A 14,090-nucleotide genomic window follows, 5' to 3' on the forward strand; every position below is an offset into this window, starting at 1 on the left:
ACCCCCAGCGGGTGTGAATAGCCATTCACTGCAGCCTTGATTTGCATTTCCCTTGTGAGGACCTTAAGAATTTCTCATATACCAGTTGGCCATTTGTTTGTCCTTAGAGCAGTGCCTGATCAAGTCCATAGTCCCATTTTAAAATGGGGTCTTTCTGCTACATTGTAAAAGTTTCCCCTGTGTTTGGAGGACTGAGCCCCCCCATCAGATGCACAGTCTGTAAATGCTTCTTGCATTCTGTAGCTTCCCATTCGTTTCGTTGGTTGTTCCCAGAGCTTTTTGGTTTGGAATCCTCCCACTTGTTGATCTTGGTTCTGTTGCCTATGGTTTCGGAGCCATGCTGAGCACAGCGCCAGCATTGATGTTGGCACTAAGCCTCCAGGGCAAGCTTAGTCTCATATGCAAGGGGCGTTTCTTATTGGTGGAAATATTTTTCTTTGGTAAATAGCAGTTCAGTTTTCCACACATTTAAATTTTCTTACTTGGTATTTCTTTTTGTTATTTTGTCTTTTTTTTCCCCCCAGAGCTGAGAATCAAATCCAGGGCCTTGTGCTTGCTAGACAAGCGCTCTACCACTGAGCTAAATCCCCAACCCCACACTTGGTATTTCTTAAAACTACAGTAATAAAATCCTTAGCTGTTGACGAAGGGCCTCAGTCTGGGTGCTCCAGGCAATGTAATCTCCAACAGCGTGGTGCACAGTGGACTCCTTGCGTCCTCTGTGGACTGTGAGTGACCCACTCTCAGGCTAACTGAGAGGCAGACTATTTACACAGTCATTGTTATCATGAGAGGCCTTCTAGCTCTCTGTATAATTTCATTTTGATGTTACAAACCACACTTTAAATGTTATAGCTGTAACCTTACATCATTTACAGAAGTCCTAAAAGTACACCAGGACAAACAAACAAACAAACAAACCCTGTTAATTCTGCTTCCCATCCTTTTCATTTTGTATGGGTGCCTTTTCTTTGTGTATCTCTCTGTAATTTCTACAAAACTACAGTCACCCTATAAATCACACTGTTGACTTACTTTAGACAGGATCTCACTATAGCCTCAAATCCATAGAGATCCACTTGCCTCTGCCACGCGAGTGCTGCGATCACAAAGGCAGGCGCCACCACATGCAACTAAGACAGGGCTTTACGTAGTCCATTCTGGTCTAATTCCCTGTGTAGCTGAGGGCGACTTTGAATCTCAGCTTTGTGCCTCCACCTTCCAAGTGCTGGGCTTAGAGCGAGGCACGCTCCGTGGTGTTTCACTGGTTTTCTGTGCCACCGGGGCTGAGCCGAGGGCTTCGTCCATGCTCGGTCAGCACTGTGCTAACTAAGCTGCATCTTCCATTCCTACGACTTTTCATTTTTTAGATGTATTTTATAATTTTGTGTGTCTGAGTGTCCTGCCTACACGTAGGCATGTGCACCACCTGTGTGCCTCGTGCCCAAGTCGTTCGGAAGAGGGCGTCAGATCCTCTGGGACTGGAGTTTCCGATGGTTGTGAGCTACCGTGTAAATGCTGGGAACTGAACTCAGGTCCTCCGCAAGAGCAACAAGTACTCTTTCTTAATCATGGAGCCCACTTGCCAGCTCCGGAATTTTTGCTTTTTTGAAGTAATCTACACATTTGTTAAGACTTTTTGAAACCCTGGGAAGAGGATAGGTGGCAGTGGGTGAGGTCGCTGGATCACAGTCAGTGGTTGCTGGTGGCTTCACCGCCCAGGCTGCGGGGAGGAAACCAGGCTAAAGGGCAAACTGGCAGAGCCACCCAGGAGGGCTGGGCATAGGAACCTGGTTGGTGATTTGGCCACCATTTGTGTGTGTGGGGCAAAGTAGACAAGACATCTCCCGGCACTGCCCAGCACTGTCACGCACATTCCCATGGGAAGAAAACTCCCTGTGTAGGTCCACTGTGTTCTTCTGTGGTAACTGAGTTGCAGAAGCTCTTTACCATGTCTTTACCGTGTCGAGCATTTCTCAAGCATGGTCCTTCTATTTATTTCTTTTCTGACCGCCTTTCTGGCATGCACACGTCCGTTCTGGGCTTGATGAAATCATGGCTGCCTCTAAGGCAAGATAGTTGCTGATGCACATCTGCCTGTGACGGTAAGAACCTGCTTTGCATGATTAAGGCCCTGCTGTGAGTAACGCTCATGAATCATTGGGGCTGCGTTTGAATTCGTTTGCACTTTGCCAACAAGTGACAGAAGTTCTCTACCTCCCCTTTATAGTGGAAATACCCTTAACGATTGCGTAAGGGCATTTACAGTATCATATTTAATTTAAATTAAAAATTTTTTTTGAGATTATATTACAACATTTCTCCCTTCCCTTTCTTTTCTCCAAACCCATATATCTCTCCTTATTCTCCTTCAAATTCATGTTCCCTTTTCTCCTTTTCTGTTATTATCTGTTTATATCTATATGCATATATAGTCCTAAACATCACTCTCTCGGTGTGTATAGTATTGTTTGGGCTGACCATTTGGCGTTGGACAGACAACTGGCGTTCTCTTCCCTGGGGAAGGACCACCTTTCCTGCTGCCCGTCCCCCTCATCGCCTGTACCCCTTCGTGTAGGACTGAGGCCTGTGTGCTCTTCCGTGTCCGCTTTGGCACACTCATTAGGATTGTCCCTGCCCCGTTCATGTCTTGGAGGTCATGTTGGTGAGGCTTTTTAAACTGTGGGACATGTCAATATGAAAGTGCTCGGAAGGAGAGAACACAGCCTAGTGAGTCTCCTCTGTAACCCAGGGCTCCTGAAGCTTTGCCTCTAAGCTTAAGTGAAGAAACAACGTTGACAATAAAGCTGGTGTTCCTGTGCAGAACACGAGGAGGGTTTTTTAAAATTTTCTTTGAAAACTTTTTTATCTTTAATTATATGTGTCTACGTGGGTATGGGCACACAAATGCAAGTGCCTGGGAGACCAGAAGTCAGAGTCACAAGCGGTTGTGACACTGGATGTGGATGCTGGGAACCAAACTCAGCTCTTCTGCAAGAACAGCAGCCATATCGAAAATCTTCTCCTGCTAGCTCGTAGATGTAAAATTATATCTTTCCTCTTAACATCAGCATGGTATTAATTGCATTACATAAATGCTTCATGAATTAACTAATTCCCCTGCTATCATTTTATTTTCCCCTGGTTATTATAATAAATAATATTATAGTTATTTTTTTTATTATGTGGATTACATTTTTTAAAGTGTAGTGTCTTGGGGCTAGAGAGATGGTTCGTTAGTCAAGAGCACTTCTCAAAGAGGACCCAGGTTCTGTTCCCAGCACCTACATGATAGAGTCATCCGAAACTCCAGTTCCAGAGCATTTGATGCTCTCTTCTAACCTCAGCAGGCACCAAGCTTGCATGTAGTACACATACATATGTGTAGGCAAAATATGCATAAAATGAGTAAATCTATTGATTTTAGAAAGGAAGAGATTAGTTGCGGAAGACACCAGTGCTGACTCCTGGCCACCGCATGTAAACATGAACACACACACACACACACACACACACACACACACACACACACTCTCACACACATGCACACACACACATACTCACACACACATGCACATGAACACATGTGCACACATGTGCAGTACAAATCTGAGATGCCAACTGGTCTCATTTTAAACTAACATTTTTCTTGGATTTGTATTGTTACCTTTGCTTTATTTATTTATTTATTTATTTATTTATTTTTACTTTGTCTAATAATCCCAGGAAAACACTTAAAACCTCCGAAGAAAAATACCCGAGTAGATACTAAGTTTCAACCGTCACACCCTTGAAATGGAAATTCTTATGAACTTTGGGTTTGAACCTCATCTGGGTTTTTCAAATGATAAGATTTTTATACAGAAAAAGTCAACCCTTGAAACATGGAAAAGGAGATTAAAAAGTTAATTGTTAGCTTATATAAAAGATTATGTAAAAGCTTGTGGCACTCACAGTATAGTTTATGTAGTCACGTGGGGCATTGTCTGTATTGTGCAAGCTCCGAGGGTGAGTTTGTATTGTGTAACTGACTTCTTCCTCTCATAGTGGCTAGGGAAAATATCGTTGTATTTTATGAACTGTGACTCTGTGCTGTGATTTCCTGACTCACTCTCTTCCAGAGGCACGAAGCCATGTGCTCCTCACTTAACACTGACCTACACCATTGTTTAAAGGGGTTTTTTGAGTAGGAGCCTGTTCTTTCCTTGCAGTTTGAACCTCTAAGTCAAAATAGGAACCAAAAGAGAGCAGAGCTAGACAAGGGCACGGGGTAGCTGGGGTGGCATCTTAACAAGACTGTAAATGGAAGGCAGCTTGTGAGAAGAGGTTTTTAAGAGATGGGGATTCACTGTGTTCCCTAGCGTAGCCCTTGGCCCCTGGACTCAAGCACTCCTTCTATCCCAGCCTAAGGGGCCGCCTTGGTGCCAGGTAAAAAGATGGTTAATAATTAACTTTGGGATTTTTTGTTCTCTTCTGCAGGCAGCAGGTGGCTATCTTGGCGGATTTAGTGAAAGATTTGCCGTTGGAGTTTGACTTCCTCTTTTCACAGTCTCAAGCCGAAGTGATCTCTGGGAAGCAGGAAGGTACTGAGCCTGGCAGAGGCAGAGCTGGGCAGGGCGGAGCTGGGCGGGGGCAGGGCGGGGCGGGGCAGAATGGGGCGGGGCGGGGGCCCCTCCCAAGAACTCGGGCGTCAGCTTCCTCAGCAGGTGTCTGGGATTTCTCTGTGCATCAGATTTCCATTTTCCTGTCAAGGATTGTTTTGATTCAGCTGCACGGTCCTTTTGCAGATTCTGCACGTGTAATCTATTTCACATGGCTGCTTCTAGAGATCACACATATCCGGTTTTGACAGCACAGAGTACCATGCTTAGTATTGAATGATGATTCCGAATGGATCTTTGATGAGCTAATTGCACTTTTGGAAACATACAGCCCTAGGAGTTATGCATAGATTTAAATTTAAATGTGAAACAAGTTATTGCATTAAGGTGCGGGGAGACCATAACTCAAGGAATGATTAGGCTGAGTTATTTCCGTTTTAGGTTTTCCTCCACAGTTACAATTACTGCGGAGTTCTGTTACTTCCCTTAATACTGCATTGTTATTCTCATGTGGCCAAGACGTGCCCAAAGTGATAATTTGTTACCATTCCTTTTCTGTCTTCCAGACAGGGTATCGCTATGTAGCCCTTGTTGGTCAAGAACTTGCTGGCTGGCTTAAAGCTTAGAGCAGTCCTCCTGCCCCTGATACTTCTCTGAGATTACAGGCATGCACCACTGTGCCCAGTTAGTCCCATTTCTTGAAAGAAGGCGACCTTGGGGCTGGGAAGATGGTAAAGGACTTGCCAACCAAGAGTGAGGACTTGAGTTAGATCCCTCAGCACTCACATAAAAAGCCAGGTGTGGTGACGACACCTGTAATCCCAGAGCTGGGGAGGCAGAGACAGGGGAATGCCTGAAGCTTAGAGTAGCCCGGAGCCAGCTGAATTGGTGAGGGAGCCTGTCTTCCAAACAAGGTGGAGGGTGACTGAGGAAGATTCACTGTTGATGTCTGGTCTATGTACACAGGCAGGCAGGCAGGCAGGCACGCGCGCGCGCGCACACACACACACACACACGCACACACACACACGCACACACACGCACACGCACACACACACACACACGCGCACACACACACACACACACACACACACACACGATCAAAGATGATCAGTTTTTATTTTTTTATTTTTTTCGGAGCTGGGGACGGAACCCAGGGCCTTGCGCTTGCTAGGCAAGTGCTCTACCACTGAGCTAAATCCCCAACCCCAAAGATGATCAGTTTTAAAGTAGGCATTTTTATGTCTTCTAGTTGCAGTCCACCAAAGGGAAGAATTTTGTTTTTAAAAAATGAAATCCTGAAGTTTGTAATTCCTTCTTAATGTTCTATTTCTTTGCCAATATCTGCTTTTAATGTTTACTATTCTTCGGGGTTTTAATTTTACAAAACATTTTAAATGATTTATTTATTCTTCTTTTATGTACATTGGTGTTTACCTGCATGGGTGTGTAGTGTGTCAGGTCCCTTGGAACTGGAGTTACAGTTTCGAGTTGCTACCTAGGTGCTGGGAATGGAGCCCAGGTCCTCTGAAAGAGCAGCCAGCATTCTCTTACTCACGAGCCCATCATCTCTCCAGCCCTTACTGTTTTTTAAACGTTTTATCCTATTCTTATTTCTTGTGCCTGTGCTCCACGGCTTGTGCGTGAAGGTCATTGCTCTGCTTTGACAACACGGGGCCCAGGAATTTTGCTCAGCCCATCGGAGTTGGCTGCGAGGATCTTTCCCCACAGAGCCAGCTCACCCGCCCTGAACCAGTGTTTTCTTCAGCTCTGCACGGCAGTCTCTATGCAGTACGAGTCTTTTAAGCACCGTTATCAGATGAGCCGTTCACTGGCTCTCAGTGGTTAGTTTTTCAATCAAAGCTTTGACATTGCAGTTTACATTTGTCCCGTGTACATCAGCCCCTGGCCAGTCTGGGGCTGGGCGGTGAACTGTCCCACAATTCAGTTCTGAATATATAGTTTATATACTACACGCATGTGTGCCTTGGAGGTGAGACATTCTTTCGCAGCCGTACCCTGTGCTCTCGTGGCTTTCCTGATGCTTTCTGGTTCCTTGGAGCTTCTGTTCTTGCTCCTCTGCTTAGAACAGTAGGTCTTCAGTTTGTCTGCCCTGCCAGGCCGGTACTGTGATTTCTTCTGCATCCGGAACAGCTCCTCTGGGCCAAAGAGAATTCCTTTCTGTTAGCATGTCAAGTGCCCGCTCATCTGTATCTTGTCTGTGGCAGGAGCGCCTGGGTAGAAAGGGACAGAATGAAACAGAAGCCAGCCAGGCCCAGTGTGGTGGCTCATGCCTTTAATCGGGACAATCCTGAGGCAGGAGGATTGTCCCGAGTTTGAAGGTACAGGGCGAGGCGAATTGCAGGCCAGCCTGGGCTACAGAGACTGCCAACAGAATGAAACGGACTGGGAAGATGTCCAGCAGAGTTTCTGTGGCGTACGCACAAGAAGCTGAGTTTGGGTCCCTAACTGTCACAAAAACCAACCATGAGCATGGCCCTGGGGAGGCAGGCATGAGCTATGCGGGGCTTGGTGGTCGATCAGTATTGCTGAGTGAGTAAGTGAGTGGCCATGTCTCAAAAAAGTAAGATAGAGAGTGACAAAGGAAGGCGACAGCCACACCTGGTTCATACTTTATCTCAAACTGCTTTTGAGTTGAAAGCCAAGCAATATGTAAGAAAAAACAAATGAGACTCAGCCTAGCCTGGGAGCGTCTTACAAAACTGCTGTGTGTGTTCCACCTAGAGGCTGCGTTTGCATTTTGTGGGAACACCGGGTTGGGGTTCTCCTCCACCTTTCCCAGAAGCCACCCTTCTCCCCCATGCTCCCCCTGGTGCCAAGATCAAACCCAGCCCTGTCCACACTAACCAGGCGCACTCCCACTGAGCTCTACCCTAGGCCCCTCCCATCGCTCTCTCAGCCAGCTCTCACTATATAGCGCAGGTTGGCCTGAAACAAGCTGTGTAGACCCTGGCTGGCCTCAAATTCATAGTAATCCACCTGCCTCTGCCTCCTGAGTGCCGGGGTTAAAGGCATGTGTCGCCAAGCCTGGCCTTTAAAGCAGTTTTAAACATTTTTGGGGAGAGGTTTTTTTTTTTTTCCAATCAGTCCTATTCTTTGTAGAATTATTAGAAGTTACAAATAGCTGTAGAAAGGGGAAAATCACACGATAAAAGATGATGAACTTGTCGGTGGTTGGGCATGTAGGTAGCTAGCATGCATGGACCCCAGCAGCATTTGGGATGGGGGTGGGTACAGTGTGGCAAATGGAGAGAGAGGAAGGGAAGAGAGAGAAAACAAGATTTACGGTCCGTGCACGGAGAATGTGGAGTAGAATATTATAGTTCTTATTTTCCCAGGAAAAGGAGGAAAAGGGCAGCCTCAGGGAGGGGGTGTAAGTTTGGTCCAGCAGCAGCAAATTATAGAGAAGCCTTCTCCATTTCTTCCTTAGGAGTTTATGCATGGATTGGAATCAACTTTGTTCTGGGAAGATTTGACCATGAAGATGGTAAGTGAGTTCTGCCTTGCGGTGTTCTTCAGGGGCTGGGGCTTCTCTGCAAACCGACAGTAGCGTGTAAGCACTTGAAACTGTCTTTAGTGTGTAAGTACTTCAGACCATCACTAATGTGTAAGCACTTCAGACCGTCTCTAGTGTGTAAGCGCTTCAGACTGTCAGTAGTGTGTAAGCGCTTCAGACCGTCAGTAGCGTGTAAGCGCTTGCTGTGACGTTTTCTCCTTTGTCTTCTTTCATGGAAAGCTTCAAACGACTGTAAAAGCAGAAGAAGCAGTAAGATGAATGTGGACGGACTCATCACCCAGTCTCAACACTTGGAATAGTTTACTATTTCCCCTGTCTGCTCTCCTTCTGCAGAACTCACTTTTTAACCCCCCGTTGCTGCTGCTGCTGCTGTTTAAATATTGTTTATTGTATGCGTATGAGAACGGGGGTGTGCACACATGGCGCCCATGCAGAGGACAGCCAACTTGCCAGAGTTGGTTCTCAAATATCCCTGAGATACAGAATTGAAATGCTATATTTAAGTCATTTGCAAGAATTATTCGCCATATACTGTACATTTAATAGTTAGATTAATTTATTTTAGTTGCCTTCAAATAAAAAACCAGAGCTTTTACGGGATAGGCCATCCGACTGGCCTGGCAGTTTTCCTCTCTCTATCTGTGTGTCTGCCCCCCCCCCTCTCTTTCTCTCTCTCTCTTTCTCTCTCCCTATGGTGAGGGGCTGGCAGAATGTTGTCTTTCCTTTCGTTTTTGGTTTTGGTTATTTGAATCCTGTTGCTATATCAATGATATACCAATTTCAGAGTCAGATGCAGACACTTCTGTGGACTCAGCATCAGGCCGCAGGAGGACAGTGGGAATCCTGGACATGGGAGGAGCCTCACTCCAAATTGCCTACGAAGTTCCTACCTCAGCCTCCGTCCTTCCTCCCAAACAGGTATTTTGCCTTGTATGGAAGTTCAGTTGGGAATGCCAGTACTGGTGAAGGAAGATCACTGTTGGGGGGTTGTCTCTCGATATATGACCCTGGCTGGCCTTGAACTCACAGAAATTTGCCTCATTAAAGGCCTGTGTCTGCCACCACCCTGGCACTCGTTTGCATTATATTGAGTAGGTTACCTCCCTGAGCCTCAATGTCCCAAAGGCATGATAATTTATCTTGTAAAGTTGTAAGGGCATCAGGGTGCAAAGCACTTGGCAAGTGGCCCAGCTTGTGATAAGTGCTTGATACATCTTAGCAGTTACAATTAATACTGTGTATCTTTTGGGTTGGTCTGAAGAGTGAACATTACAGGTCAGTCCTGGGTACCATTCATAGAGACCCTTTCCCTCCTGTTCCTTTCTCTCAGCTCTAATAATCTTCGCCTTCTGTGCTCATGTGTGTGGGTGTGCACACATTTGGGTACATGTGGTGGTAGAAGCTTGAGGACAGATCAGGTGTCAAGATTGTGTGCCACCTTACTCTTTGAGACAACTTTCTCACTGAACTCGGAACTTGTATGCTAGACTGGCTAGTCAGCAAGTCCCAGGAGACCTTCTGTCCTCTCTTCCCCAACACGGGGATTGTAGGCATGTACCAGCACACCCAACTTTGTGTGTCTGTGGTGTGAGTGCTTATGTAGGTAAGAGTGATCGTGGAGACCTAAGGTTAACATTACACAACTAGGTTTTCATGTAAGAACTGGGATTCAAACTCAAGCCCTAATTCTGTGTGTGATAAGTACTTTACTGACGGAGTCCCTGGCCTCTTAAAGAATATATTTTACTGCTAACTTCTGTTTGTCTGTCTGTTTGTTTGTTTTGTGGCACTGTGGATTCATCCCAGGGTCCTGCATATGCTAGGAGAGTGCTGTTCCAATTAATTGCATCTCCAGCCAAGAGGTATTTTTAGGGGGAAGGTTCACCATAAAGAGAAAAGGGAAGCATCCCTTTTAAGTGTGTATACGCAGGAGACATAGGACATGCTAGCTACATGGCCTCTAGAAGTCTATGGAGTCAGCCAGTCAGTGTCAGGCAGACCACAGCAGTCCCTGTGGGTTTATCTGAGTGGTGGTTTGTCACCCTCGGTGCTGTTAATATTTGGGGCTGAATGATTGTGTGTAGCTGGGTGTACTGCTTAGCATGGCCCCTGGTTGAAACCCTCTAGTTATAATGACTGGGAGGAGATAGGGACCAGCAGGGTTAGCCCCATTTGTGAAGGCCTCAGAAGGAGCCATGCTGACTTCATGGAGGGTGCTCTGTTTACCTGGGCCTAGGCTCAGGGTTAAAGTCTAGCAAAAGCCGTCTCCTGCTGTCCCAGCGTGTACTGGGGCACAGAGAAAGCATCAGTTTGGAATGGCTAAGGTGTGCTCAGTAGCCTGACCCAGTGTAGGATCTTCAGGGGTGACTCTGAGGAGAGAGGGTAGAATTGGACTCTGAGGAGTCTTGAGTGTTGTTGTAGGGGGATTGGTTTTTCTTTCTGTCACTTGATCCCAAGTTTCGTGTGTGGCAGTCACACGAACCACAGTTCCATAGTCTGACAAACTCGGGTGGCCTTTCCCAGCTGTGAGTTTTGTGGCCACATTGACTGTGGGCTGTTTTGTTTTTCTACAAAGTAATTTTTGCGAGTAGGAAAAAGCAATGTAGACCAGACAGCCTTGAATGAGAAGTGGCAGGACCAAAGTCAGCAATGGGGATGGAAGTGGGTGGAAGGGGACACGTTAGGCTGTTACAGATAGTAGCTGTGAATGTTCAGGGAAATACTTTTGTGTAGACATATGTTTTTAGGTCTCTTGGGTCTACATCTAGAAGTAAAGTTGCTGGGTGCAGCGATGTGTCCACAAACTAAGAACACTACGAGTCAAACAGCTATTGCGACTTTGTAATAATTACACATTAAGAGAATTACACACAGAGTACGTTGGGAAGTTCGTTCATGGCAGGCAGTAGGTATGGGATTGGCTATGAGGAAGAACAGGAATAATTAGAACAAAAGAGGGGTTTCGCTATGGCATGGGACCACGAGCTCGGGGACGTAATTCAACCTCTGCATTTAATCCTGAAAACCAAAATCGTGGCCAGGCATGGTGGCGCACGCCTCCAGCACTTGGGAGGCAGAGACAGGTGGATCTCTGTGAGTTTGAGGCCAGCCTGGTCTACAGAGTGAGTATCAAGCCAGCCAATGGTTACACAGTGAGACCCTATGTGAAACAAAAGAACGAATTAGTAGAAATACACCCTGCCTTAGGTTTACTGCTGTGAACAGACACCATGGCCAAGGCAACTCTCATAAGGACAACATTCAATCGGGGCTGGCTTACAGGTTCAGAGGTTCAGTCCGTTATCATCAAGGCGGCAACATGGCAGCATCCAGGCAGGCATGGTGCAGGAGGAGCTGAGAGCTCTACACCTTCATCTGAAGGCTGCTAGCAGAATACTGCCTTCCAGGCAGCCAGGATGAGGGTCTTAAAGCCCACACCCACAGTGACACACCTACTCCAACAGGGCCACACCTTCTAATAGTGCCACTCCCTGGGCTGAGCATGGGCAAACCATAACACACCCAAATAACAATACTGCCACACACACCCTTCTTTTGAAGATAAAACTGAACTTTCCCGCTGCCCAAGGCTATCTCAGGAAATATTAAAGCGTCTTGAATAGTTTGAAGATCATAAAATAGATCCTGTGATGATCTTTTCTTTTCAGTTAAAGGATTTTTTTTCTAATTATGAAAATAGTACATTTCCATTGTAGAGAATTGGAGAATACAGAAGTCCATACCAGACAATGGCGTTAGCTGTAAATAAACCCAGCTTCCCTGCCAGCTGCTTCTCTGGTTGCTGTTAAAACATACACAGAGAGAAAAGAACTTAAGAGGAAGGGTTGCTATGGCTTACATTTGAGGGGACACAGACACAGACCCTCACGGTGAGGCAGAGAAGAATTTGGTCTCAGCTTCCTTTCTCCTTCATTCAATGCAAAGCCACAGCCCATGGAATCACACTGCCCACATTCAGCAGGGGTCCTCTCTCCTCAGTTAAACCTCTTGGGAAATGACCTCACAGACACACACAGGGCCTTGCCACCTAAATCAAATCTGTGATCCTCCTGCCTCAGCTGCTTTAGTGCTGGGATTATAGGAGTACATTACTGGGCCGGGTCAGGAGGATGAGAGGCTGTTTTAAAGAGTAGTCATAGAGACATTGTCTGCTGTATTCACGGTGCCACTGCTTTCTGAAAAAGGAGCTGAAACTCTTCTTTTTCCTCTTCTTTTTTTTCTCTTGATGTTTTGTTACAGGAAGAAGCTGCCAAGATCCTGCTGGCTGAGTTCAACCTGGGCTGTGATGTGCAGCACACGGAGCATGTGTACAGGGTTTACGTCACTACCTTTCTGGGTTTTGGGGGCAACTTTGCCCGGCAGCGCTATGAAGATCTGGTGCTGAATGAAACGCTTAACAAAAACAGGTACATTTAACAGGGAACCCAGGTTTCTAGAGTACAATATTACCAAGTGCAGACGTTAGGAAGAAACAGTAACATCCAGCTATGATGGCTACGTCTGCCTCCTCCTTTCCACCAGCATCTCTAGGGGCCCTGTCAGGCCCTGCTCTGCAAGGGTACATTCTGCTCTCTAGTAGGAAGGCTGGCAAAAATGTCCATGTGTTGCTGTATACCACAGCCACACCTGACATCACAGGATATGTGAGGCTAGGAAAAGCGGTTAAGACCTCTCCTGTGAGCCTATGTAAAGTTAAGATTGCCTTAAAACAGTGTCGCAAGTTTTGAATAACCATTTTTCCATCCAGAACTGCCACGATCACTGATTTCTTTAAAAAAGATTGTGTGTTTGAAAATGTCTAAGTGCCTGCAGACATCAGAAGGGGGTGCTGGGTCCCCAGGATCTGGAGTTACGGTTGGTTGCAAGCCATCTCATGTGGGTCCTGGCAACTGGTCTTGGGTCCTCTCCCAAAGCAGGAAGATACCCTTAATAGCTGAGCCCCGAGATCTCCGAGCCCCAAGTTCACTGACTTTTTCATATGACTTTCAGGCCATAATGAAAAGCTATGAAGTAATTGTTCTTATTTGTTTGTTTTGATTAAAGTCTTTTTTTTTTAAATCATCGTGCATTGAAGAAGGTACATAAACAACAGTTTTTTCTACCAAAAAAAAAAAAAAAAATCTACATCCATAGGTTTAGCAAGAAACACTAACCTAAAGAGGCACTTGTGTGTCCCATAGCAATAGCTTCTCCGTGGCCGTTCTCTTTTTTTTTTTTTTTTTGGTTCTTTTTTTTCCGGAGCTGGGGACCGAACCCAGGGCCTTGTACTTCCTAGGCAAGTGCTCTACCACTGAGCTAAATCCCCAACCCCGGCCGTTCTCTTAAATGTCGAGAATGTTGAAGAAAACGCCGTCATGAGTCTTTTTAATTGTTTAAGTCTCCATCTCTAAGGGTCACGGTGTCGGGGGATGCAGGTGTTCTGGATGGTTGCACGGACATCACAGTGTTTGTCTCTGTCCGGGCAAGCTGACTAGAGCCAGGGCACTGCTGTGATGCCAGCAAAGCCTGGCTCTGCAGGCTCACAGTGGCGTCAGTTCTTCAGGAGCCGCCGCGCTCCCCTTCTCTGCTGTCCTGTGCTCTCTCGTCTCTGGCCGGGCTGCATCATTTCCCATGCTGTGCCTTCTGGCCAAGCTTCGAAGTTGCCTGCTTTAGGATTTAGGTCAAAGTATGGCTCCTGTAGCTGCCAGTCTATCAGACAAACCTATCCTCCTGGATGGTTCTCCATTCTTCATGCGTTTCGTTGTAGTTAGCGATGTGTCCTTAAAAAGAACCCGCTTTTTCCCGAGCATTCTGTCACATCTCCGTTCTATGCCCTCCTTCAGTCTCCCCGTGTGGCATCTCACCCCCATGGCCCACTCGTTCCCCTCTGCCTTCTTAGGAATGGATAGTGGACAACCAATGCAGTTGCCAGTACTCTCCGGATCCTCATA

At 46.3% G+C, this 14,090-nt stretch overlaps 1 protein-coding gene across 1 annotated transcript in view; it reads left to right on the forward strand.

Moving 5' to 3' along the window:
- Entpd7 (ectonucleoside triphosphate diphosphohydrolase 7) overlaps positions 1 to 14,090 on the forward strand; it is a 45,818-nt gene that overhangs the window by 19,250 nt on the left and 12,478 nt on the right. Inside the window, 4 exon segments of the mRNA NM_001438191.1 lie at positions 4,480 to 4,583; positions 8,053 to 8,109; positions 8,924 to 9,057; positions 12,400 to 12,566. Of these exon segments, the coding sequence (NP_001425120.1) occupies positions 4,480 to 4,583; positions 8,053 to 8,109; positions 8,924 to 9,057; positions 12,400 to 12,566 (462 nt within the window).

Source organism: Rattus norvegicus, chromosome 1 (assembly GCF_021556685.1).
Source record: "Rattus norvegicus strain SHRSP/BbbUtx chromosome 1, alternate assembly SHRSP_T2T, whole genome shotgun sequence".
Lineage (NCBI taxonomy): Eukaryota > Metazoa > Chordata > Mammalia > Rodentia > Muridae > Rattus > Rattus norvegicus.